The 26493-nt window shown below is 42.6% G+C and overlaps 2 protein-coding genes across 3 annotated transcripts; one reads left to right on the top strand and one right to left on the bottom strand.

Moving 5' to 3' along the window:
- Positions 1–132: 132 nt before the first annotated feature.
- LOC139572489 (lysosomal thioesterase PPT2-A-like) lies at positions 133–3368 on the bottom strand. Its single transcript, XM_071395225.1, has 7 exons — positions 3095–3368; positions 2017–2170; positions 1830–1925; positions 1453–1519; positions 1227–1310; positions 574–876; positions 133–475 (listed from the first exon to the last, which is right to left on the bottom strand). Coding segments are annotated over exons 1-5 (468 nt in total). The 5' UTR covers positions 3245–3368; the 3' UTR covers positions 133–475; positions 574–876; positions 1227–1309.
- Positions 3369–3861: 493 nt separating this feature from the next.
- Positions 3862–25910, top strand: LOC139573802 (pre-mRNA-splicing factor ATP-dependent RNA helicase DHX16-like). Of its 2 annotated transcripts, none has more exons than XM_071397684.1 (21): positions 3862–4142; positions 4976–5178; positions 5281–5513; positions 5862–6039; positions 6151–6207; positions 6386–6640; positions 6830–7066; positions 7329–7520; positions 7761–7871; positions 7996–8111; positions 8280–8490; positions 8873–8971; positions 9870–10022; positions 13532–13672; positions 13903–14065; positions 14322–14440; positions 16799–16866; positions 17407–17569; positions 18376–18537; positions 19785–19958; positions 24492–25910. In XM_071397684.1, exons 2-21 carry the CDS (start codon positions 4981–4983, stop codon positions 24618–24620), a joined length of 3159 nt encoding a protein of 1052 aa, XP_071253785.1. In that variant the 5' UTR covers positions 3862–4142; positions 4976–4980; the 3' UTR covers positions 24621–25910. The 2 variants fall into 2 exon arrangements, with proteins under 2 accessions (XP_071253785.1, XP_071253784.1); XM_071397683.1 differs by having other exon boundaries at positions 5859–6039.
- The last annotated feature ends 583 nt before the right edge of the window (positions 25911–26493 follow it).

Raw genomic sequence — 26493 nt, 5'->3', positions numbered from 1 at the left:
TCAGTAATTATTTTGAAGATTCAGTCAAATATAAAGATTATACACTATCACACAGATTTATTCAAAGAGAGAAACAATTCTGATTCACCAGGAGAAGAGTGAAAGCATTGTGCAAGCACACACCATGTGAAATTGAGTTAAATTCAGTTCATTTCCTTTTATTGTACAATAACACTTGATTTCGCTGTTTCATAGTCACAGACAAACAATACTGTATAAAAAATATAAAATAGGCACTACATACAACTATGATATGTCAATCAAAGACAATTTGCATAACCTTTTATGTCTGTTTCTGTGAACATTATATTCAGTGTGTATGTGTGCATGTTCATGTCAGCCACTCCTCTATGCAGCCTCTGAACACCGTCTCATTAGAATGCCAATAGCTGTGCTTCACTCCTGAGAGCACATACACAGCCAGGTCTACACGAGCATGCAGTGTCTTCAGCCCAAACGAATCCCTAACCTACCACTATTCAAATGAGAGAGACAGAGAAGCACATAGTTACCCATCACATTATGACATGAACATTATCAATGATGGTAAATGATACCATTAAACTAACTTACTTCCTGGTTCTTCATCTCAACAATGGTTTCGTTAAAGTCATAAAATCCAAACTGACTGATTGAAGAGAACAGAAATGGTTAGTCCATTAGGTATAGAGTGTCACTAGTGTCAAGCCCACGTCTCAGAAATGCAACCAATGTGTGTGTAAGAATACAGGATATACAACAGGGCAATTAATTTAGTGTAAAATAATGGTGATGATGGTGACCATGGATACCTGGACTCCCATGGTGTAATCACGCCATCATCTGGTCCTCCAATCAACACCAGCTTGTTGATATGCAGGAAGTTCTTCCTCCACTCTGATGATTAGAGAGAGAGATACATTTATTTGTTTTGAGAGTGAGAGTAACTAGGTCTCTCCACATTTTATAGAATTTAAAACGACTTAGGCCAACAGTGTCAGTAGGGCCAGACTGAATCTGCAGTTTTATCAAATATATATATTCTGGGAAAGTAATTTAAGCCAAACTAAATTTGTTGCTACAAAATGTGTAGTTCTGTTCATTATGCTGACAAGGCAGTGTTAAAGGAGAAGTAAGGAACTTGGCTGGAGATTTTGTCTCTCCCTTATCAGTCAATGATGACTAATCTAATCTAGGTTTCCAGTTTTGGATATTGAGATATCTGCAGTAGGAATGAATTTCACTACCTGTCATTTCCCTGTGTGGTCTCTCTCCATTCAGTAGGGCCAGATAATTGCTGCTCTACAGGAAGCGTTCTCTTTGGTGTGGGTCTGGTAGGACAAAACATTTTGGTGCAAGCACAAAGGAACAGTTGTGAGCCTCTTTACTGTACTCAGATACACATCTACAAACATCTGGTTCTCTATTTGTTCGACACCGAAGTTCCCCTTTAACTACCCAATTTTCTCTTACCATTCCAGAAGTTGCAGATGGACCATTTCTGTCCTACTGAAGAGTAGCACACGTGAAAAACACGGGCCTTTAGATAGTGGGGAAAAAAACATTTCAGAATTTCTGTGTCTGTGCGAGAAGCACAACGAAAAGGCTCGTTAAATGTGTGTGGTGTGTGGAACATATAATGTGTTTGAAGTTTACATTCGGCTTGCAAAGTTTCACTTTTTATTTGAAATGTGAGACATTAATAGATTTTAGTTTTACTTTGTGGTATGACAAAAAGCTAAACTTCAATGTGTTAGAATTTGTTGGAGGATTCTTTCTTTTTTTAAGATCTATACATAGGCCTTGCCTGATAGAAAATGACTTATGAGAAGAAAGTGACCATCACTGACCTCCATACTGGCCAGCCTGTGGTGATGAGAGGGAGATGGAGGACTGGACATTATGGTCAGGAAGTGTAGAAAGAAGTCCTCCACATATCAGACCACCTAGGAGAAGCAGGGGAAGACAACATTAAGCGGACAGAGCTATATCTCTATGTCTTGTTCCAAAAATGCTAAATAACTGAGATAGAGAGACCTTGTGAGAAGCAGATAAGATGGACGCCATGCTCTGCCTCCTGCATGATTGGATAGAGCGTATTTTTGAAGCCCTGCACCTGCACCCACAGTGGCATCAGGCTGGCCATGTTATCATACAGATATATCACTGACACGTTGGTACCTGGATGGGCCTGTGAAAATAATACTTCAGCTTATATTGCAAGTTACAAGAAAAAATGATGTACTTGAAACATGTTATCCTATCATATTATAACATACATTATAAACTGGGTGGTTCGAGCCCTGAATGCTGATTGGCTGAAAGCCACGGTATATCAGACCGTATACCATGGGTATGAATTAAAAATGTATTTTTACTGCTCTAATTACATTGGTAACCAGTTTATAATAGCAATAAGGCACCTCAGGGGTTTGTGGTATATGACCAATATACCACGGGTAAGGGCTGTATCCAGGCACTCCACGTTGCTGTATCCAGGCACTCCACATTGCGTTGTTCATGAGAACAGCCCTTAGCCATGGTATATTGGCCATATACCACACCCTCTCGGACCTTATTGCTAAAGTATAATGATATGATGGGCCAATATTATAGGATGAAAACGTTGTGTTTGCTCCTGGTATTGGGGAAATTATGGATGGATTACTTTTTTCTCTCTGGAGAATGGACAACAGCCACATGTTTTTAGAGGAATATGTTGTGTTACATTTGTATCACAGGTGCACTAAAACAGGATCTTATAAAATTCTCTCTTCATGTGAAACTATTTCCATTAATACTTTTTTGCCTTTTTAGTGCTTTTATTTATGGAAACACGTTTTAATATTTATATTTATTATTTGAGTTTTGGTGGCCCAAAAATCATCTTTTATCACTCATAGACTGTATAAAGTACACTCACTTTCTTTTTTCCCCCTCTACTCAATAACCTAATAAGTCTCAAATTACATAATAGTTTTCTTTTCTGTTTAATAAGTATATAATTACGGTTAAATATGTGTTGTAGAGGATTGGGCTCTCTGCATTGGGCTCTCTTGCCTAGTTAATTAAATAAAGGTTAAATACATGTTTGTTTTTTTAAATTGAAACGTACCTCTTGTATCAAACGACTCATCATAAGGTATTGTTCAGGGCCGTCAAAGAGGCGGTGAACAATGATGACCGGTTTGTACCCAAGCGTGTCGGCCAGGTTAACTCCACATAAGAGCAGCAGAAGTCCCTTGATGTCCAACGATGCTCTCATTTTCAATTAAACCACCGAAAAATAAAGTTTGATTCCTTCAGCGTGCAGGAGATAACAATTGGTTACATAACCCTAGCATAATTGCATTACCCTAGAAATGTAAGTTCCAGTCTACTATGTTTACCTACTTTCATTATTACACATCTGTGTGGTGGGGTTCACGGAAGAACACACCCCTTTTTCTTCTATCATCTTATTTCATTGTCAGGCGCATGCTAACCTCACTTGACTTTGAGTGTTTGGTGCCATCAATTTAATTCACTGTAATTCAATGGTGACGACACGCACTTGGAAGGATGTTTACACTTTCCAGTTTGTGCCTAAATTCCACTCACAAAGGGATTAGACGGGAAATGATGTAAATGGGTATAGATTTCACAGGTCTTTAAACCATTGAGTGTAATGCAAAATGCCTCATCAACTAATGAATGGTATTAACGATGACCAATGTACATAGCGGGAAAAATATGTTTATAATGCAGGCTCTTCATTCAGATGCAGATGTGCCATCATTTGGACAAACTATTGCGCAGTACTTGTTCTGATTGGGTTGTTCTGTACACCAACCACCAGGGGGCAGAATGCAGAATCCGACCAGAGACTTATTGAAACTACGTAGTTCCGCTTCCAGTTGTTGCACTATGGATGGAGTAATCACCTAGCCAGAAGTTGTGGATATGTTTTGCTTAATAAGTGTCATTGTAACCAACAGGATTGTTGTTAACGTTAGTAATGAGAGGGCTAATTTTAACTTCACTCGTTAGTTAAACGTCCACATATTAGTGAGGCGTGAAGCAAATTAACCTAAACTGAGCAAGTTTTTGTTAAACTTGCTAGCTGCTGCGTGTTGTGCTGTTTTCATATATCACCCCCATGTTCATTGCCGTTTAAAAACAAGGTAATGTGGCTCGCTAGCTACCTATCTATATTATGAATAGTTTCCTCTTCAGATCTTCAAAGAGCAAATAAAGGAGGGAAAGAAAAGCTAGAGGGCTTTCAGTTCGAATGTTCCTACTAAAGCTCATCCAGCGGATCTATTCCGTTTTACAATGTACGGCACGAGGGTGTGTGGTATTGGCCAATATTCCACCGGTAAGGGCTCTTCCCCAGCAGGACGCAACGCGGAGTGCCTTTACAGCCCTTAGCCGTGGTATATTGGCCATATACCACAAACCCCCCGAGGTGCCTTAATGCTATAAACTGGTTACCAACGTAATTAGAGTATTAAAAATAAATGTTTTGTCATACCTGTGGTATATGGTCTAATAATAATATTTTTAGTAACCTGTTTATAATACCGTTAAGGCACCTTGGGGGTTTGTGGTATATGGCCAATATACAATGGGTAAGGGCTGTATCCAGCCACGTCGCACTGCTTCGTTCTGTAAGAACAGTCCTTAGCCATGATATATTTGCCATATACCACATCCCCCCCTGCCTAATTGCTTAAATATACCCTTGTGTAGCATATAAATCTAGCTGTGGCAGCCATTCCCTGCTACAACGTCACCACCATTGCTACAGAAGTTCCCCATTTATATTACATTTTATATACCTAGCACAGGAGGTTGGTGGTACCTTAATTGGGGAGAATGGGGTCGTGGTAATGACGAGTGGGATAAGCCATTATTATGAGCCATTTTCCCCTCAGCAACCTCCTGTGATACCTAGTACTATACAACTCTCTGTCTACATCTATACCGTAGCTAACTGATTTTGTCTCCCAATTAGTAAAAATGGCAAACCTAGAGCAATGGGTGAGCGACAGTCTGCACGACATCCTCGGCCTTAGTGACAGATATGTCGCCCAGTTCATGATCGGCTCCGCGCGTAAATCCTCGAGCGCTCAAGGCTTTGTGGCCCACCTCAAGTCGACGGGCACCATCGACATTAATCAGAGAGTGATTGCCTTTGCACAGGAACTGTATGAAAAGGTAAAATTATTTGCTTTCTTTGTATTGAACTGCATGCTTGTTTCTTATTTTGACCGTGGTTATTATGACCATCTAGTAATGACTTTCGTCTATGTGTTTCAGATTCCTCGTAAACAAGTCGTTGAAAAGCCAGCCAGAGCGATAGAGCGACATGTCATGGAGATTGAGAGGAAGAATCGAAATTACACCCTACTGTCAGACAGCGAGAGTGACGGAGAGGCGGTGAGAGAGAGGGAGAAGGAGAAGAAGAAAAGTAAAGACCGAGGCGATAAGAGGAAGCACCTCAGGAAAAGGGAGGAGAGTCAATCATCTAGTGAAGAGGAGACCCCTAAAAGGTAATCAACCTTGAAAGGGGTTTCATGTTGCTTGCTTGTGACACGTTCTACCTGCTTTCCTCTCTCTTGTTGCTTTTTAGCTAAATGTTGACAGCTGTATTTGACTTGTATGGACTTCAGGGAGACAGGATGTAGCTTCTGGAGTCTATGGTCTCATGAACTGAATTGCAACCATAAATACATAACAACAATCAAGCCAGTTACCCTAGAATATTTTGATTGTTTTCATGCTGTGTAGTCTCTATTTTTCAGCTGCTACACCTCTGTGGCTTCATTGCCTGCTTGAACAAGCCTCCACTTAGATTGTGTGGTTGGAGTTTCTAAAAGGCCCTTCCTCTTTCTCAGTAGTAAGCTGGGCCATGGCAACCAGAAGTCCAGTAAGAATGATGAAGAGGAGGAGGAGGAGTGGGAGAAGGAAGAGAGAGAACGCGTACTGGATCTGGAAGAGAGGGATGCCTTTGCCGAACGAATGAAACTGAAGGACAAAGACAAGACGAGGAACATCATGGAGAGAACGGACAAGAAGGTGGGATTGACTCTGAATGACGCAATCCAACTCAGTCTATTTGACTTACAAGTGTACTTGTAGGTGTGTTTTGTTTGTTGGCTAAATGTTTTTCCATGTCTTTTTCACCAGGGCTACGAGGAGGCTCAGAAAAGACTAAAGATGGCAGAGGAGGATCACAAGAAAATCGTGAGCACATTATTAAAATGCCCAGTAACTATTGTCATATAATCGTCTAGGTATAAAAAAAAAAAAGGTATATTTAAAAAAAAAAAACACAGTATAAATATAATTAATAGAACAGGGAAAGCCCCTGAGACTCATTATATGTCTATGGTCACCACCTATATTTTCCTCTTTTCTATAGCTTCCAGAGTTGAGGAAGGAGTCTCGCAGGAACTACCTGTCCAAGAGAGAGGCTGAGAAGCTGGAGGACCTGGAGGCGGAGATAGCCGACGAGGAGTACCTGTTCTCCACGGACGCGCTGACGGAGAGGGAGCGGAAGGAGCTGGAGTACAAGCGCAACCTCCGAGACCTGGCCAAGGACTACAAGAAAGCCGGCGCCAAGGAGAAGGAGGAGAGGAAGAACAGATACTACATGCCGGAGGAGAAGAGGAGTAAAGTAAGGAGGAGATAGTTGGCTAGTAATGGTCCTGCCATGGATAGCCAGTACTCTTGTTGAAATGGAGATATGTAAAACACTAGGATCCGGGGCTTGATTATATATATATCTCGCTCACTCTCTATTTTCCTCTTCCTCTGTCCCTCCCTCTATCTCCGACCGTCTCTCTCTCTCTTTCCATCTCTCCAGGATATTCCTCAGAGGGACATGGAGCTGGAGTTGGAGATGCCCATGGAGGGTGGAGGAGAGCAGGGTCGCTGGGAGGAGGAGAGGTTGAAGACCGCCTCGCTCAGCTTCGGGGCCAAGAAGGAGAGGGAGAAAGGGTTGAAGGCAGAAAGAGAGAAGTACCAGCTGATCCTGGAGGAGGACGAGATGATCAACTTTGTCAGCAGTGCCGTCATCATGAAGGGAACCCAGGATGAAAAGGTTGGTTGACACTAACTTTTATCATTGAAGCGTTTATCTCTGATAGATTGCAAGGAATAGAGCTATAATTGTTGCTATTTTGTCTGAAGGCTAGTTGAACAAAAGGTTGCAATAATTCAAATCCAGAAAATATTTTACATTCCAAGCATAATCGGTAGCAATCAACCAATACACACCTGAGCTTCTGTAGCATTTCTACAGTTGTAATATTTGTACAACAATTGTAATATTGTCTTCATCTCTGTATGCTGTGTGTCTCCAGGAGCAGGAGCAGGCAGCCCTGTCCCAGGCGGAGGTCCAGAAGCAGTCCATCCAGGAAGTGAGACGCAGCCTGCCCGTGTTCCCCTACAGAGAGGACCTGCTCCTGGCCATCCAGCAGCACCAGATCCTGATCGTCGAGGGAGAGACGGGCTCCGGCAAGACCACCCAGATCCCACAGTTCCTCATGGAGTCGGTTGGTACACATTATTCAAGGGCCATTTCCATAAACTTTATTATGGGCACATATCAAAGAGGTTAGAGAAAAGCAGAAGACACATTTTCCATTGGACATTTTGTGTACGTTTGACAAGGTCATCTTAAATCTTCAATGTTTTGTCACTTTTTTTACAAAAAAAAATATTGTAGTCTTCCACCCTGATCCATTTGTGGCATTATGCTTTTCTGAACTGTGGTCTGGCTTTACATCTCCTAGGGCTACAATGATGGAGGCATGAAGATTGGGTGTACCCAGCCCCGTAGAGTGGCAGCCATGTCCGTAGCAGCCAGGGTGGCACAAGAAGTGGGCGTCAAGCTGGGCAACGAGGTGAATATGGCACAACCACTCTCACGCGCTCTCTCTCACTCTGATGAAGCATACGTAATTCTTACTGTATATGGTAGAAAACATAAACTCACCTTATGTGTCCAACCACCCCTTTCTTCCTCAGGTAGGCTACAGTATCCGTTTTGAGGACTGTACGTCGGAGAGGACAGTACTCAAATACATGACTGACGGAATGCTGCTCAGGGAGTTCCTCACAGAGCCTGATCTGGCCAGCTACAGGTACCACTATATGCCCCGTCTGTCCTTCTCTTTAGACATGTTTTCTATATGTAGAGGTTTATGTTTAAAAGTGGTATATTATGAAATGAAATAATCCCCTGCCATATTGTTTATAGTCAGTATGACAGGATAACAATACATGATCAACGATCCCTTCCTCTCTCTCAGTGTGGTCATCATTGACGAGGCTCACGAGCGGACGCTGCACACAGACATCCTGTTTGGCCTGATCAAGGACATCGCCCGGTTCCGTCCGGACCTGAAGGTGCTGGTGGCCAGCGCCACCCTGGACACAGAGCGCTTCTCCTGCTTCTTCGATGACGCCCCTGTCTTCAGAATCCCCGGCAGGAGGTTCCCTGTGGACATCTTTTACACTAAGGTATCGCTGCTGACAATCTGTTTAGTGGAATGGCCTCAGGACAAAAGATTGCATCCCCATTCTCCAACCTTCTCCCAAAGTGCACACTTTCCACCGTGGATTTAACATGGAAACTCCCTCCGGTCAATGTTTAAACCGATCTAGAGCCTTTAAATCTGTGACAGGAAGGGCATAAGTGCACTCTTTGAGGCAAGGCGGAAGAAATGGAATAATAAATAATGTAATGTAAATCATGTAAATACCTTTTAGAATGTGAATAATTTCACTCGTGAAAAGTGCTGGATGATACTAATGTACATCAAAGATGTAGGCCAATTATCTGTTCTTCTGTTGTACTCTTTGCTCTCTGGTATGGTTTGTTTACTATTTCCTTCTCTCTTAGGCTCCTGAGGCAGACTACCTGGAGGCCTGTGTTGTGTCGGTGCTACAGATCCACGTCACACAGCCCCCCGGAGACTGTCTGGTCTTCCTCACTGGACAGGTCTGACACACTCGCGCCTTGACCCCTCACTTCAATGCTGACATTCACATTACGTCAGCTACTACGTCACGTTACATCTGCTCTCACTCAACGTCAGATCCTACATCGGTCACTACACATTAGCTACTACATCATATTACATCTGCTCTCACTCAACGTCAGATCCTACATCGGTCACAACACATTAGCTACTACGTCACATTACATCTGCTCTCACTCAACGTCAGATCCTACATCGGTCACTACACATTAGCTACTACGTCACATTACATCTGCTCTCACTCAACGTCAGATCCTACATCAGTCACTACACATTAGCTAGGCCTACTACAAATCACACTACATCTACTAAATCACACACTACATCTACTAAATCACACTACATCTACTAAATCACACTACATCTACTAAATCACACTACATCTTCTAAATCACACTACATCTTCTAAATCACACTACATCTACTAAATCACACTACATCTACTAAATCACACTACATCTTCTAAATCACACTACATCAGCAACCATCTTAAGTCTATTCATTCTGTATGTGGCTTTAATGTGTAGGGTGCCGTCTTTCAGATGGGACGTTAAACGGTTGTCCTGACTCTCTGTGGTCACTTAAAGATCCCTTGGCACTTATCGTAAGAGTAGGGGTGTTAACCCCGGTGTCCTGGCTAAATTCCTGATCTATCCCTCATACTGTCATGGCCACCTAATCATCCCCAGCTTCCAATTGGCTCATTCATCTCTCCTCCCCTGTAACTATTCCCCAGGTCGTTGCTGTAAATGAGAATGTGTTCTCAGTCAACTTACCAGGTGAAATAAATAAATGACACATACATTTCTGTCAAGGTGTGTGTCCTTACCGCTCTCCCGTCTCTCTCTATTTCCACAGGAGGAGATTGAGACTTGCTGTGAGCTGCTGCAGGAGAGATGCAGGCGTCTGGGCTCTAAGATATCTGAGCTTTTGGTGCTTCCCATCTACGCCAACCTACCTTCCGACATGCAGGCCAAGATCTTCAGCCCCACACCACCTGGCTCACGCAAGGTGAGAGGACCTCTTCTGTCCATTTAAACTTGTGCCACTAGGGGGTGCTCAAGGACCACTTTGGAAATATGTTTTATCCTCTGTGATCAAATAATGTTAGAAAATATGTATGCATTATTTTCCTTACTCAAATGGAAATCCAACCCAACTGAAGGAGATGGCCGCCATTTTAACGATCCCGTAACCAATTGTGTGTGTTTTTTCGCGTTTTATTTATAACTTAATTTGTACATAATGTTTCTGCCACCGTGTCTTATGACCGAAAAGAGCTCCTTGATATCAGGGCAGCGATTACTCACCCCGTACTGGAGGAATTCTTCTTCTTCAACGAGTCAGACGGGAAGGATTTACTCCAGACACCCGACAAGGCCCTCGTTCCCGTCATTCACAGGAGGAAAAGACAGAGATATCGTGGACTACGGTGCGGGTGCCTTTTAAGGATCCGTTGCCGAGAGGGTACTCTACCTTTCCAATCGGTCCTATTAGCCAACGTACAATCAATCGATAATAAAATAGACGAACTACGAGCACGTATATCCTACCAACGGGACATTAAAAACTGTAATATCTTATGTTTCACCGAGTCGTGGCTGAACGACAACATGATTAACATACAGCTGGCGGGTTTAAGCTTTTTTCGGGCAGGTTAGAACAGCGGTCTCTGGTAAGACAAGGGACAACGGTCTTTGTAAACAGCTGGTGCACGAAATCAAAGGAAGTCTCAAGGTTTTGCTCGCCTGAGGTAGAGTATCTCATGATAAGCTGTAGACCTCACTATTTACCAAGAGAGTTTACATCTATATTTTTTGTAGCTGTCTATATACCACCGCAGACTGATACGGACACTAAGACTGCACTCAATGAGCTGTATACGGCCATAAGCAAACAGGAAAACGCACATCCAGAGGCGGCGCTCCTAGTGGCCAGGGACTTTAATGCAGGGAAACTTAAATCAGTTTTACCTAATTTCTATCAGCATGTTAAATGTGCAACCAGAGGGGAAAAAACTCTAGACCACCTTTACTCCACACATAGAGATGCGTACAAAGCTCTCCCTCGTCCTCCATTTGGAAAATCTGACCACAATTCTATCCTCTTGATTCCTGCTTTCAAGCAAAAACTAAATTAGGAAGCACCAGTGACTCGGTCAATAAAAAAGTGGTCAGATGAAGCAGATGCTAAGCTACACGACTGTTTTGCTAGCACAGACGGGAATATGTACCGAGATTCCTCCGATGGCATTGAGGAGTACACCACATCAGTCATTGGCTTCATCAATAAGTGCATCGATGACGTCGTCCCCACAGTGACCGTACGTACATACCCCAATCAGAAGCCATGGATTACAGGCAACATCCGCACTAAGCTAAAGGCTAGAGCTGCCGCTTTCAAGGAGCGGGACTCTAACCCGGAAGCTTATAAGAAATCCCACTATGCTTTCCGATGAACCATCAAACAGGTAAATCGTCAATACAGGACTAAGATTGAATCGTACTACACCGGCTCCGACACTCGTCGGATGTGGAAGGGCTTGCAAACTATTACAGACTACAAAGGGAAGCACAGCCCAGAGTTGCCAAGTGACACAAACCTACCAGACGAGCTAAATTACTTCTATGCTCGCTTCGAGGCAAGTAACACTGAAACATGCATGAGAGCACCAGCTGTTCCAGACGACTGTGTGATCACGCTCTCCGTAGCCGATGTGAGTAAGACCTTTAAACAGGTCAACATTCACAAGGCCGCAGGGCCAGACGGATTACCAGGACATGTACTCCGATCATGCGCTGACCAACTGGATAGTGTCTTCACTGACATTTTCAACCTCTCCCTGTCTGAATCTGTTATACCAACATGTTTCAAGCAGACCACCATAGTCCCTGTGCCCAAGAACACTAAGGTAACCTGCCTAAACGACTACCGACCCGTAGCATTCATGTCAGTAGCCATGAAGTGCTTTGAAAGGCTGGTCATGGCTCACATCAACACCATTATCCCAGAAACCCTAGACCCATTCCAATTTGCATACCGCCCCAACAGATCCACAGATGATGCAATCTCTATTGCACTCCACACTGCCCTTTCCCACCTGGACAAAAGGAACACCTATGTGAGAATGCTATTCATTGACTACAGACTACAGCTCAACACCATAGTGCCCTCAAAGCTCATCACTAAGCTAAGGACCCTGGGACTAAACACCTTCCTCTGCAACAGGTTCATGGACTTCCTGACGGGCCGACCTCCAGGTGGTAAGGGTAGGGAATAACACATCCGCACGCTGATCCTAAACACGGGGGCCCCTCAGGAGTGCGTGCTCAGTCCCCTCCTGTACTCCCTGTTCACTCATGACTGCATGGCCAGGCACGACTCCAACACCATCATCAACTTTGCCGATGACACAATAGTGGTAGGCCTGATCACCGACAACGATGAGACAGCCTATAGGGAGGAGGTCAGACAACAACAACAACCTCTCCCTCAACGTGATCAAGACAAAGGAGATGAATGTGGACTTCAGGAAAAGGAGGACCGAGCACACCCCCATTCTCATCGACGGGGCTGTAGTGGAGCAGGTTGAGAGCTTCAAGTTCCTTGGTGTCCACATCACTAACAAACTATCATGGTCCATACACACTAAGGCAGTCGTGAAGAGGGCACGACAAAACCTATTTCCCCTCAGAAGACTGAAACGTTTTGGCATGGGTTCTCAGATCCTCAAAAGGTTCTATAGCTGCACCATCGAGAGTATCCTGACTGGTTGCATCACTGCCTGGTATGGCAACTGCTCGGCCTCCGACCGCAAGACACTACAGAGGGTAGTACGTACGGCCCAGTACATCACTGGGGCCAAGCTTCCTGCCATCCAGGACCTCTATACCAGGCAGTGTCAGAGGAAGGCCCTAGAAATTGTCAAAGACTCCAGCCACCCTAGTCATAGACTGTTCTCGGCAAGCGGTACCGGAGTGCCAAGTCGAGGTCCAAATAGCTTCTTAACAGCTTCTACCCTCAAGCCATAAGACTCCTGAACAGCTAATCCAAGGGCTACCCAGACTGCTCTTTTACGATGCTGCTACTCTGTTTATAATCTATGCATAGTAACTTTAACTCTACCTACATGTGCATATTACCTCAATTACCTCGACTAACCGGTTCCCCCGCACATTGACTCTGTACCGGTACCCCCTGTATATAGCCTCACTTTTTATTTTACTGATGCTGTTTAATTATTTGTTCATTTTATTTTCTGTTTTCTACTTATCTATTTTTTACTTTAAAAAATTTGTTTTTTTTTACTTAAAGCATCGTTGGTTAAGGGCTTGTAAGTAAGCATTTCACTGTAAGGTGTACACCTGTTGTATTCGGTGCATGTGACAAATATAATTTGATTTGATTTGATCATTTAAGACATTCTTCAGATTCCTGCCTCCGTGTTTCTCATTCTCTTGTGGATGTTCCTGACAAACACGTTATCTGATGTACAAAGTGTCCTCTCTCTTTTTCCTTAGGTGGTGGTGGCCACTAACATTGCAGAGACCTCTCTAACCATCGATGGGATCATATACGTCATAGATCCAGGCTTCTGCAAGCAGAAGAGCTATAACGCCCGCACTGGGATGGAGTCTCTGATTGTCACGCCTTGCTCACGGGTAACACGCTAGCTTTGGTTTTCAAACGAGACATTTCATGGTCATTGTCCTTGAAAGTATCATTCATGTGACTCTTTTCGGGGTTATTGTACCGTGGTTGTGGAAGATGCCGCTTGCCAGTATTTCAAACACCTGTTTCTTTGACTGTCTTTTTGTAGATTTTGTTTTTAGTTCTCTGGACAACATTCTGACCATTTTGCTGACTCCATCTGTGTTTTGATCCACCACAGGCCTCAGCCAATCAGCGAGCAGGTCGTGCAGGCAGAGTGGCTGCTGGGAAGTGTTTCCGTCTCTACACTGCGTGGGCGTTTAAACACGAGATGGAGGAGTCCACCGTGCCCGAGATCCAGCGAACCAACCTGGGCAACGTAGTGCTACTGCTCAAGAGCTTGGGTATGGAACAAATGCTTTACGTAACAAAATCATGTTACAGTGATAAGTCAGAAAACAACATGTTTTAAAAAGAACAGAAGTCCTCTTGAAGTAATCTATTTAAGTGTAGTCTGTAGTTCACTATTATGAGTTTGACTTACTTGACTTATTAGTTTGAGCTCCTAGTGGAGCAAAGGGCCTGGGCCTCATTATGAGTGTCTTAAACCCACGTGTCGATTTGTTTTACATTAGAGTGGCATATATTTTTCCCTGACAGGAATTAATGACCTTATCCACTTTGACTTCATGGACCCGCCCCCTCACGAGACCCTGGTGCTAGCTCTGGAGCAGCTGTACGCACTGGGTGCACTCAACCACCTCGGAGAGCTCACCAAGGTAACTAACGCCTGACTGTCTATCAAAACAACGGCAACATTCCAATACTTTTATATCGTATTGTCACCGTTCCCTCCTCCCTTCCTTGTTAAATCAGTTGAATAAGAAAAAGGCTTCTACGGCTATCCCATCTCAATTTAATGTTGGAAATAAGACCTATAGCGATCCTGATGTTATCTCATGTGAATCTAATAACTTTTTGGTGAATGTGGGTTCCTCTCTGTCAATGAAAGTCCAAAACATTTCAAGGAAATCCCTTGGATTACGTTAAGGAACATTTCCTTTCTCTGCTTTAGTTTGATCCACCTGATGTAATGGAGGTGATTGGTAACTTAAAGAAATCAGCAGCAAGTAATGATGAGGTGCCTTTTTGGTGAAATCAGTGTCTTCCTCCATTATTGAGCCTCTAACGTATATCTTACTTCACCAAATCAATGCAAACTGGTATTGTTCCTAAAGATTTGAAAATTGCCAAAGTTGTCCCCCTCTATAAGATCCAAGATCTTTTACAAATTATTGCACAATATCTGTACTACCATGTTTTTCTGAAATCCTAGAGGAACTGGTGTATAAAAGAATGTTGAATGTTAAACCAACACTGTATTCTATATGAGCACCAATATGTTTTTTGTAAAAAAAACTACTTGATTTGGCTCTTTTATAACTTGAGGATAAAATATTTACAGCCCTGAAGAACAATGAATACGCTCTTAGCATCTTTCTAGATTTATCCAAAGCCTTTGACACAGTTGATCATGACATATTACTTGCTAAATTGTTTTCATGATTATACATGTGGCTATATAATTCTGTATATGATAGAGAACAAGTTGTATATGCAAATGGTTGTGCATCTACCAAGATATCCTGTGGCATTCCACAGGGTTTGATCCTTGGACCTTTGTTATTCCTAATCTATATCATTGACCTTGCTGCTGTGTCTTCTACTGTACTTCCCATTCTTTTTGCTGAGGATACCAACTTGATTTTATCAGACAAGAATTTTGATTCAATAATCAACGAAGCCAACTCAAGCATGGGCAAGTTTTCTGAATTTCCAGATAAACAAATTATCTTTAAATGATAAAAATGAATAATAAATATTTTTTTAAAGAACCAGAATCTCAATTGGTGGGAATGAAATGGACCAGGTTTCATCTACTATATTCCTAGGTGTTCTAGTTGATGAAAAGTTGTCCTGGGAAAATCATATTCACTTTGTGTGCAGCAAAGTGGTGAAGTCCTTTGGTGTCATCAGAAAGATAAGTGATTTGGGTCATCAGGCTTGCTTCCTAACACTATACTATAGCTTCATTTACCCGTATCTCATTTACTTAAATTATCATTTACTTCAGCATTAATATACTCAAATGATGCATCTTCATCTACAAATATACATACTTCCCAGACAACTTACCTAAACCCTTCAATGGTTTTAAAATTTTTATTTAACCTTTTATTTAACTAGGCAAGTCAGTTAAGAACAAATTCTTATTTACAATGACGGCCTACCCCGGCAAAACCCCGGACAACGCTGGGCCAATTGTGCACCGCCCTATTGAACTCTCAATCACGGCCGGATATGATTCAGCCTGGATTCGAACCAGGGACTGTAGGGACTGCCAAGGACTGCCTTTTGCACTGAGTTGCAGTGCCTTAGACTGCTGCGCCACTCGGGAGCCCAAGTTAATTCAAGTTAATTCACAAATCACTGCGATAACCTTTACCCTCCCACTGCCGCACCGTACATAGTCAATTCTCTAGCCGGTACAGAGGTTCCATACTCTGGAATTCCTATCTTCACATTGCCAAAACATCATCATCCCTCAATAACTTCAAGCGTAGATTAGGGGTCAGCCCTATGAACCAAACTACCCAGTAGTCTCCTCCATGTAGCCTAACCCCCACTCTCTCACACACACACACACACACACACACACACACACACACACACACACACACACACACACACACACACACACACACACACACACACACACACACACACACACACACACACAATCAAACAGGTTTTTTCTTGTATACTGAGTATATCATGTACAGTTATAATTAGTATGCTTTGTTTAACTGATTGCAAAACTTTTTTTGTACTTATATTTGTGTATTGGTTTTTGTGATGTGGTTTTTATCTGTACTGTTTTGTCTTTCCATTTATTCTTTGGTGCAAATAAATCTAACCTAAAAAGTGAAAATGACCTCTGGGAATTAAGGAAGGCTATATAATAGGGCAAATAGATTCCATCACCATTAGACAGGTGAATGAACATATTGCCTTCTAATACCTTAGAAAGGTGACTATTTGATGTGAAAGGTCATGTAATGAGTGTTGTGTTCCAGTTGGGCCGCAGGATGGCTGAGCTGCCGGTGGACCCTATGCTGAGCAAGATGATCCTGGCCTCAGAACAGTGAGTCTCTATGGCAATCCTGGCCTCAGAACAGTGAGTCTCTATGGCAATCCTGGCCTCAGAACAGTGAGCCTCTATGGCAATCCTGGCCTCAGAACAGTGAGCCTCTATGGCAATCCTGGCCTCAGAACAGTGAGTCTCTATGGCAATCCTGGCCTCAGAACAGTGAGTCTCTATGGCAATCCTGGCCTCAGAACAGTGAGTCTCTATGGCAATCCTGGCCTCAGAACAGTGAGCCTCTATGGCAATCCTGGCCTCAGAACAGTGAGTCTCTATGGCAATCCTGGCCTCAGAACAGTGAGCCTCTATGGCAATCCTGGCCTCAGAACAGTGAGTCTCTATGGCAATCCTGGTACTCGCCTGGAATAAATGATCATCTTGGAATTCATTATTCTTATTGTTCTGTTACCTTGCTCATCTTTCCCCTTTCTCTCTCTTTCCCCCTCTCACTCAATACTATTGAGTGCCAATTATTCAACAGGACATGAAATACCTTTTATGTTTTTCACTGAACATTCCCATCTTCCTCTGTCTCTCTAGGTATAAGTGTTCTGAGGAGGTGTTGACCATCGCTGCTATGCTGTCTGTGAACAACTCCATCTTCTACCGGCCCAAAGACAAGGTGGTTCACGCTGACAACGCCAGGCAGAACTTTGTGGTCCCCGGAGGAGACCATATGGTGCTGCTCAACGTCTACACACAGGTCAGGAGGATTGGGTTTGATAGTTAGGATAAAGATGTGATACTACCCCACTTTGTTGTTTTCACTTGTTTCATATAAGGTTTCAGGGTAGCAGTTTTGGGTCATATTCATTTGGCACCAACTGTATAATTTTTTTAAATGGACTGAAACATGGAGGGACTACCTGAACGTGTCCAATAAGAACTGCATTTTCGTTTTTCTGTTGCCAACCATTTTACCATGGTAATGCCCTAATGCAGGGGAAGGCATCTAGTTTCAGCAGCGGGCTGATTTTTGTCAGAGCAGCGGGTCGGGGGGCTGGAACATAATTATTTGTACACTGCAAATTGAAAACAAGTAAGCCCAAAAAGAGGTTGTATTTGAAAATAATAATTTCATACCTTAATTACATTGAGGCACGATCACATGACTCCTTTTTTTAAATTATTTGTGGGAATACTTGGGAACAGATTTTCTATATTTAACTCATTTTTTGCTGAATCCCTGGTGATTTTAGTATTTTTTTACCAAAAACTAAAATCCTAAAAAAACGTTAAATATTTGGGGGCTTAAAAGCCCCCCCTGTTTTGTCCTGATTTGGAGCAAAACTCAAAGTTCTATGTCAGGGTTTCCCAAACTTGGTCCTCGGGACCCCAAGGTTTTTGACCAAGCACTACACAGCTGATTCAAATAATCAACTAATCATCAAGCTTTGATCATTTGAATGAGCTGTGTAGCGTTAGGGCAAAAAACAAAACGTGTTTGGGAAACGCTGTTCTATGTTTTGTTTTCAGTCTGTGATATTGACTGCTTCATTTGTCCCTCAGTGGCTGGAGAGTGGCTACTCCACCCAGTGGTGCTATGAGAACTTCATCCAGTTCCGCTCCATGAAGCGGGCGCGGGATGTCAGGGAGCAGCTGGAGGGCCTGATGGACAGGATCGAGGTGGAGGTGTGCAGCTCAGGCGGCGACATTGTGCCCATCCGCAAGGTCGGTGTGACTGTGAACGCACATTAACCTCATGACAATGAACACACTATAAAATCGCTTCATCTTGTAAACCATGTATTTTTTTTAAACACCCTCCTAGAGCGTAGACCAGTGTTACCCAACCCCAGTCCTCGGGTACCCCCCCCCCCCCCCCCCCAAACAGCACACCTGATTCAACTTGTCAACTAAACATCAAGCCCTCCATGTTGAATCAGGTGTTTTTGTCTGGTGCTACAACTAAAAGTGTGCTGTTGGGGGTACTGGAGGACCGGAGCTGGGAAACACTGGCCTAGACCACTTTGTTCCACTTCTAATTTGCTGTGTTACCTGACACCAAGCTCTTTGTTACATGTGTAGCCAATGTGTGAATATGCTTCACCCTACATCTGTGTGCATGCCCCTTTAAACCAGTGACTGTGCAAATTTAGAAAGCACTGCTCTAGCAGTAGTATTCAATGGAGATACAAGCGTATCACTTCACACCAGATCTGAGGGATTGAATGGACCCCTTTATAGGTGATGGGATTAGTTTTTGTCTGCTCATGAAAACAGTTCTTAAATCATGCCGGTTGTTAAACCGGCCACTCAGTTGGAGAGGCAGGTTGAGTTCACTTAATATGCATCTGAATGGACACTCTGCTTTCCCAATTCCCATCATCATAGTCCATCCTCCAGTGAAACTGCTACACAAGGTCTCCCCAAAAGGCAGTCTGTGGGTGATTTTATTTGGAAACCCAAGTCATTAAAAAAATAAAATATATATATATATATTGTTTTAAATAATTTTGAAAAGACTATTAAATCACCAGGAAATCATTTCAAAGTGATTTTAATTTTGGAAATATGTTCCCAAGTATTCCCACGTATAGATTGTATGAAATCAAGGTTTGAAAGGACTCTGTTTTTGTCAATACTAAATCTGTTTGGGATTTTTGCCATCAATTGTCAGTGTACAAATGATTTATTTAATAACAAATGATTTATTACAAATGATTTATTTTTAACTATGTTTCGCCATCCGCTCAAAGAAAAATTGGCCCACGGCTGAATGTAATTGGGGACCCCTGTGCTAACCCCTTTCCCCATCTCAGTAACAACATCACCACTCACTCTCTCACAGCGTGCACACATACATTCACTCACACTTTGTCTCTCTCACTGACACTTCATTTCAAAATATGTATTTTGACCTCAAATGGACAACCATGTAAAATAAAGGTGAAATAAATAGAAATGATCTCTCTCAGGCAGTGACGGCGGGGTATTTCTACCACACGGCGCGGCTCAGCAAGGGGGGCTACAAGACGGTGAAGCACCAGCAGACAGTCTACGTCCACCCCAACAGCTCCCTGTTCGAGGAGCAGCCCCGTTGGCTCATCTACCACGAGCTGGTCTTCACCACCAAGGAGTTCATGAGACAGGTCTTTCATCAGTACTAGTAGGCTTGTGGTCATGTTTGTGTGTATGCTTCTCCGTGTGAGGAAGATCTGGAGTCAGATGGAATCAATCCACCACCGTGAAGGACAAAGTAAAACTTTAGGGGAGAGTTGTTGCTGTATTGCCACTGTTGTTATTATTATTAGTAGTATTAGTATTATTATAATTATTATATCAAGTGACTCCAGGTAGCATTGTCTTTGTATACAGTATTATATACAATGCCTTCAAAAAGTATTCAGACCCCTTGACTTTTTCCACATTTTGTTAACGTTACAGCCTTATTCTAAAATGGATTAAATAAATACAAATTCTCAGAAATGTTCACACAATACCCCATAATGACAAAGCAAGAACAGGTTTTTAGAAATTAAAAAAAAATAAACAACAGAAATACCTTATTTACATAAGTATTCAGATCCTTTGCTATGAGACTCGAAATTGAGCTTGGATGCATCCTGTTTCCATTGATCATCCTTGAGATGTTTCTCCAACTTAATTGGAGTCCACCTGTGGTAAATTCAATTGATTGGACATGATTTGGAAAGGCTCACACCTGTCTATTTAAGGTCCCACAGTTGACAGTGCATGTCAGAGCAAAAACCAAGCCCTGAGGTCGAAGGAATTTTCCGTAGAACTCCGAGACAGGATTGTGTCGAGGCACAGATCTGGGGAAGGGTATCAAAAAAGGTCTGCAGCATTGAAGGTCCCCAAGAACACAGTGGCCTCCATCATTCTTAAATGGAAGAAGTTTGGAACCACCAAGACTCTTCCTAGAGCTGGCCGCCCAGCCAAACTGAGCCATCGGGGGAAAAGGGCCTTGGTCAGGGAGGTGACCAAGAACCCGATGGTCACTCTGACAGAGTTCCTCTGTGGAGATGGGAGAACCTTCCTGAATGACAACCATCTGCAGCACTCTACCAATCAGGCCTTTTTGGTACAGTGGCCAGACGGAAGCCACTCCTCAGTAAAAGGCACGACAGCCCTCTTGGAGTTTGCCAAAAGGCACCTAAAGACTCTGACCATGAGAAACAAGATCCTCTGGTCTGAGGAAACCAAGATTGAACTCTTTGGCCTGAATGCCAAGCGTCAAGTCTGGAGGAAACCTGGCACCATCCCTATGGTAAAACATGGTGGTGGCAGCATCATGCTGTGATGTTTTTCAGCGGCAGGGACAGGGAGGCTAGTCGGGATCGAGGCAAAGATGAAAGGAGAAAAGTACAGAGAGATCCTTGATGAAAACCTACTCCAGAGTGCTCAGGACCTCACACTGGGATGAAGGTTCATCTTCCAACAGGACAACGACCCTAAGCACACAGCCAAGACAGTGCAGGAGTGGCTTCAGGACAAGTCTCTGAATGTCCTTGACTGGCCCAACCAGTGCCCGGACTTGAACCTGATCGAACATCTCTGGAAAGACTTGTATATAACTGTGCAGCAACGCTCCCCATCCAACCTGGAGGATCTGCAGAGATGAATATAAGAAACTCACCAAATACAGGTGTGCCAAGCTTGTAGCATCATACCCAAGAAGACTCAATGATGCAATCGCTGCCAAAGGTGCTTCAACAAAGTACTGAGTAAAGTGTCTGAATACTTACACTACCGTTTAAAAGTTTGGGGTCACATAGAAATGTCTTTGTTTTTTAAAGAAAAGCAAAACATATTTGTCCATTTTTAAAATAACATCAAATTAATCAGAAATACAGTGTAGACATTGTTAATGTTGTAAATTACTATTGTAGCTGGAAACGGCAGATTTTTCTTTTAATAGAATATCTACATAGGCGTACAGAGGCTCATTATCAGCAACCATCACTCCTGTGTTACAATGGCACGTTGTTAGCTAATCCAAGTTTATCATTTTAAAAGGCTAATTGATCATTAGCAAACCCTTTTGCAATTAAGCTGAAAACTGTTGTGCTGATTAAAGAAGCAATACAACTGGCCTTCTTTAGACTAGTTGAGTATCTGGAGCATCAGCATTTGTGGGTTCGATTACAGGCTCAAAATGGCCAGAAACCAATAACTTTCTTCTGAAACTCGTCAGTCTATTCTTGTTCTGAGAAATTAAGGCTATTGGGAGAAATTGCCAAGAAACTGTAGATCTCGTACAACGCTGTGTTCTACTCCCTTCACAGAACAGCGCAAACTGGCTCTAACCAGAATAGAAAGAGGAGTGGGAGGCCCCGGTGCACAACTGAGCAAGAGAACAAGTACATTAGTTTGTCTAGTTTGAGAAACAGACACCTCACAAGTCCTCAACTGGCAGCTTCATTAAATAGTACCCGCAAAACACCAGTCTCAACGTCAACAGTGAAGAGGCGACTCCGGGATGCTGGGCTTCAAGGCAGAGTTCCTCTATCCAGTATCTGTGTTCTTTAACCCGTGTAATCTTTTATTTTTATTGGCCAGTCTGAGATATGGCTTTCTCTTTGCAACTCTGCCTAGAAGGCCGGCATTCTGGAGTCGCCTCTTCACTGTTGAAGTTGAGACTGGTGTTTTGCGGGTACTATTTAATGAAACTGCCAGTTGAGGACTTGTGAGGCATCTGTTTCACAAACTAGACACTCTAATGTACTTGTTCTCTTGCTCAGCTGTGCACCCGGGCCTCCCACTCCTCTTTCTATTCTGGTTAGAGCCAGTTTGCGCTGTTCTATGAAGGGAGTAGTAAACCATTTTTATTCAGTACCAATCAAAGGTTTGGACACCTGCTCATTCAAGGGTTTTTCTTTATTTTTACTATTTTTTTTACATTGTAGAATAATAATGAAGACATCAAAACTATGGAATAACACATATGGAATCATGTAGTAACCAAACAAGTGTTGAACAAATCAAAATATATTTTAGATATTTGAAAGTTTCCACTCTTTCCGTTGATGACAGCTTTGCACATTCTTGGCATTCTCTCACCCAGCTTCACCTGGAATGCTTTTCGAACAGTCTTGAAGGAGTTCCCACATATGCTCAGCACTTTTTGTCTGCTTTTCATTCACTCTGCGGTCCAACTCATCTCAAACCATCTCAATTGGGTCGAGGTCAGGTGATTGTGGAGACCAGGTCATCTGATGCAGCACTCCATCACTCTCCTTCTTGGTAAAATAGCCCTTACACAGCCTGGAGGTGTGTTGGGTCATTGTCTTGTTGAAAAACAAATGATAGTCCCACTAAGCGCTAACCAGATGTGATGGCGTATCGCTGCAGAATGCTATGGTATCCATGCTGGTTAATTGTGCCTTGAATTTTTTTAAATAAATCACCAGCAAAGCACCACCACACCACCACCTCCATGCTTTACGGTGGGAACCACACATGCAGAGATCATCCGTTCAACCTCTGCATCTCACAAAGACATGGCGGTTGGAACCAAAAAGCTCAAATTTGGACTCATCAAACCTAAGGACAGATTTCCACCGGTCTAATGTCCATTGCTCGTGTTTCCTTGCCCAAGCAAGTCTCTTCTTCTTATTGGTGTCCTTTAGTAGTGGTTTCTTTGCAGCAATTCGCCATGAAGGCCTGATTCACGCAGTCTCCTCTGAACAGTTGATGTTGAGATGTGTCTGTTACTTGAACTCTGTGAAGCATTTATTTGGGCTGAAATTTCTGAGGCTGGTAACTTTAATGAACTTATCCTCTGCAGCAGAGGTAACTCTGGGTCTTCCTTTCCTGTGGCGGTCCTCATGAGAGCCAGTTTCATCATAGCGCTTGATTGTTTTTGCGGCTGCACTTGAAGAAACTTTCAAAGTTCTTGATATAATGTTATGTCTTAAAGTAATGATGGACGGTCGTTTTTCTTTGCTTATTTGAGCTGTTCTTTCCATAACATGAACTTGGTCTTTTACCAAATAGGGTTATATTCTGTATACCACACCTACCTTGTCACAACACAACTGATTGGCTCAAACGCATTCAGAAGGAAAGAAATCCCACAAATTAACTTTTAACAAGGCACACCTGTTAATTGAAATGCATTCCAGGTGACTACCTCATGAAGCTGGTTGAGAGAATGCCAAGCGTGTGCAAACATGTCATCAAGGCAAAGGGTGGCTACTTTGAAGAATCCCAAATATTAAATATATTTTGATTTGTTTAACACTTATTTTGGTTACTACATGATTCCATATGTTATTTCATAGTTTTTATGTCTTCAATATTCTACAATGAAGAAAATAGTTTAAAAAAATCAGGAAAATCTCTGGAATGAGGTGTGTCCAAACTTTTGACTGGTACTGTAAATTAGCAAAAAGTTCTAAACTTGGTTTTGTTTTATCATTGTGGTGTATTGTGTGTAGATTGAGGGTAAAAAAACATGTTAATACATTTTAGAATAAGGCTGTAACGTAACACAATGTGGAAAAAGTCAAGGGTTCTGAATACTTTCCGAAGGCACTGGGACAGAATGGGTTGGCAGACTGAATACGATTGAAGGGGCTGTGCTGTTATTCTTACATTACTTTGAATTAATGTTAATATATTTTCCCCCTTTATTTTAACTTCTTTCTCTGCCTCTCAAGGTGATTGAGATAGACAGCAGCTGGCTGCTGGAGGTGGCTCCCCACTACTACAAGAACAAGGAGCTGGAGGACAGCAGCAGTAAGAAGATGCCTCGCAAACAGGGCAAGGCCAAGGAAGAGCTGGGCTAAGGACAGGAACTAGAAAAGACTCAGATATGTTCTCCTCTCAGAGATAAGACAGCTAAGCAGGGCTGCCATAAGGAACTGAGATTAAAAAAACTTTGGGGCCCTTGAGCCAAAAAAAAAAAGGTACTGGATAAAAACTTGCATGGTTATGGGCTCATTTATCATAAACCACCTATCGGAGCTAGACGAGCTTGATGATAAGGAAATGTTATGCACTTGGACTGTCAGTTTCCTGTGTCTGGTATGATGCAGGGTCCGGGGTGAAGTTTCCCCGAAGTACAGATCTAGGATCAGCTTCCCCTCCCCATGTCCTAACCATTGGGGGGGGGGGTATATGCAAAACCGACCCAATATCAGCGTCTAGGTGTAACTTCACCCTACTCCATGATGCAGAAACGAGCTGCAAGACAGATGAAAACAAATGACTACTCCAAATGACAGGGCTACTGCTTTGTATGTAATGGCCAATGACTACCAGAGAGTTTGCATATTTACTTTCCCTAAATAGTTCACATTTTTTGCCCAATGTCTGGGTGTTGTTGGGGTTGTAAATGTACGTTCTTGTCCCAATTACACCTAACAGACGGACAGCCAACAATGCTGTGTGTGTTTGACTCCAGTATGGTTCCACTATCTCCTCTTTCATTTTCTATTGGAATAAACTTTTTACATGCACTTGCTTTGTCCTGTGACTAGCTTAGGCGCTAAGTCTTTTTTTCTTTGTTAACATGGGAATCTCTGACAGGTTACATAGTTGCTAACACAAACATTTGTCAATGCCTGTCTTCATTAACCGTATGATAGCCCATACATAGAATTAGCTACTTCTGGTCTTTGATTTCCCTGTATGAGGAAGTTCAGAGTCTCAGGGCTATATTTAGGTTGCTGCTTTGCTTGTTTGAATGGCACAGGATAATGTTTTTTTTACCAGTATCATGTAAATCCTGGGATCAGGGTTTGTTAGTTGAAGTGTGTGTTTTATGGGTTGTTAGGATTTTCTGGGATCAGCCAATAGATACAACAAATACTATTCAGTTCCAGTATGTGCATTTCAAACAACTGAAGCGTGATGGGATCTCAGGATGATGTGCACATCATTAGTTTGACTATAGTGGCTTCAAGACTGTTTTCAACTGAATGTAATTAGCAAGTAATTCAACACCAATAATCTGGCTGATGTTCATTGGACTTTTAAAGCTAATGTTGTAGACACCGCAGAAGATTCCTCTGCTGCTGTTAGTGGGTTGTTTGTATTTTCTGTTAAGTTTGCTAAATGAAATGAGAAATCAAGATTACATGCACTTCTATGGCTGATTTTTCAACCCTTTCAACATTAGTTTACCTAAAAGGGCTTTGTGAATGAAATGATTTGCGCATTTTTAGTTCTGGGTGAGGTTCATTGGACCTCAATGTTGTCATATAAACCACATAATGGTGTTGCTGAATCATTGCAGATAGCCTTGAGTGCTTTTGGGTGGATCCTGTTTATCTTGTCATTATGGTAAACCTGCATGTGAAGCTTTAGTCTGATGCCACAAAAACACTTTAGGTATGACAAGTAAGCATCATGACATGAGCTGCAGTGGAGTGGACAGTTAGGTGCACTGCTTCAAGAGTCTAGTGGAGTTTTCCATGAAGCCGAACACTTTCCTGACCCCACAGCAGACAAGGAAACGAACACATTCCACATTCTAGTCTGTAGAATGTCAAAACGTTCATTTGGAATGTGAGATTTAAAGTTAGATGATAAACAACTGTAGTGGCCATTGGAAATAAATGAGCATTAAGGACATGTTAATACAGTTTATGCAAAGATTGACATGTCGTGAAAACTTCAGATGTTTACACACGCAGACATGGAAAACACTATCTGGCA

The sequence above is a fragment of the Salvelinus alpinus genome, chromosome 4 (assembly GCF_045679555.1).
Source record: "Salvelinus alpinus chromosome 4, SLU_Salpinus.1, whole genome shotgun sequence".
In the NCBI taxonomy this organism is placed as follows: Eukaryota; Metazoa; Chordata; class Actinopteri; order Salmoniformes; family Salmonidae; genus Salvelinus; species Salvelinus alpinus.
The sequence above is the reverse complement of the archived record's forward strand: the minus strand, read 5'-3'. Positions and strand labels throughout refer to the sequence as shown.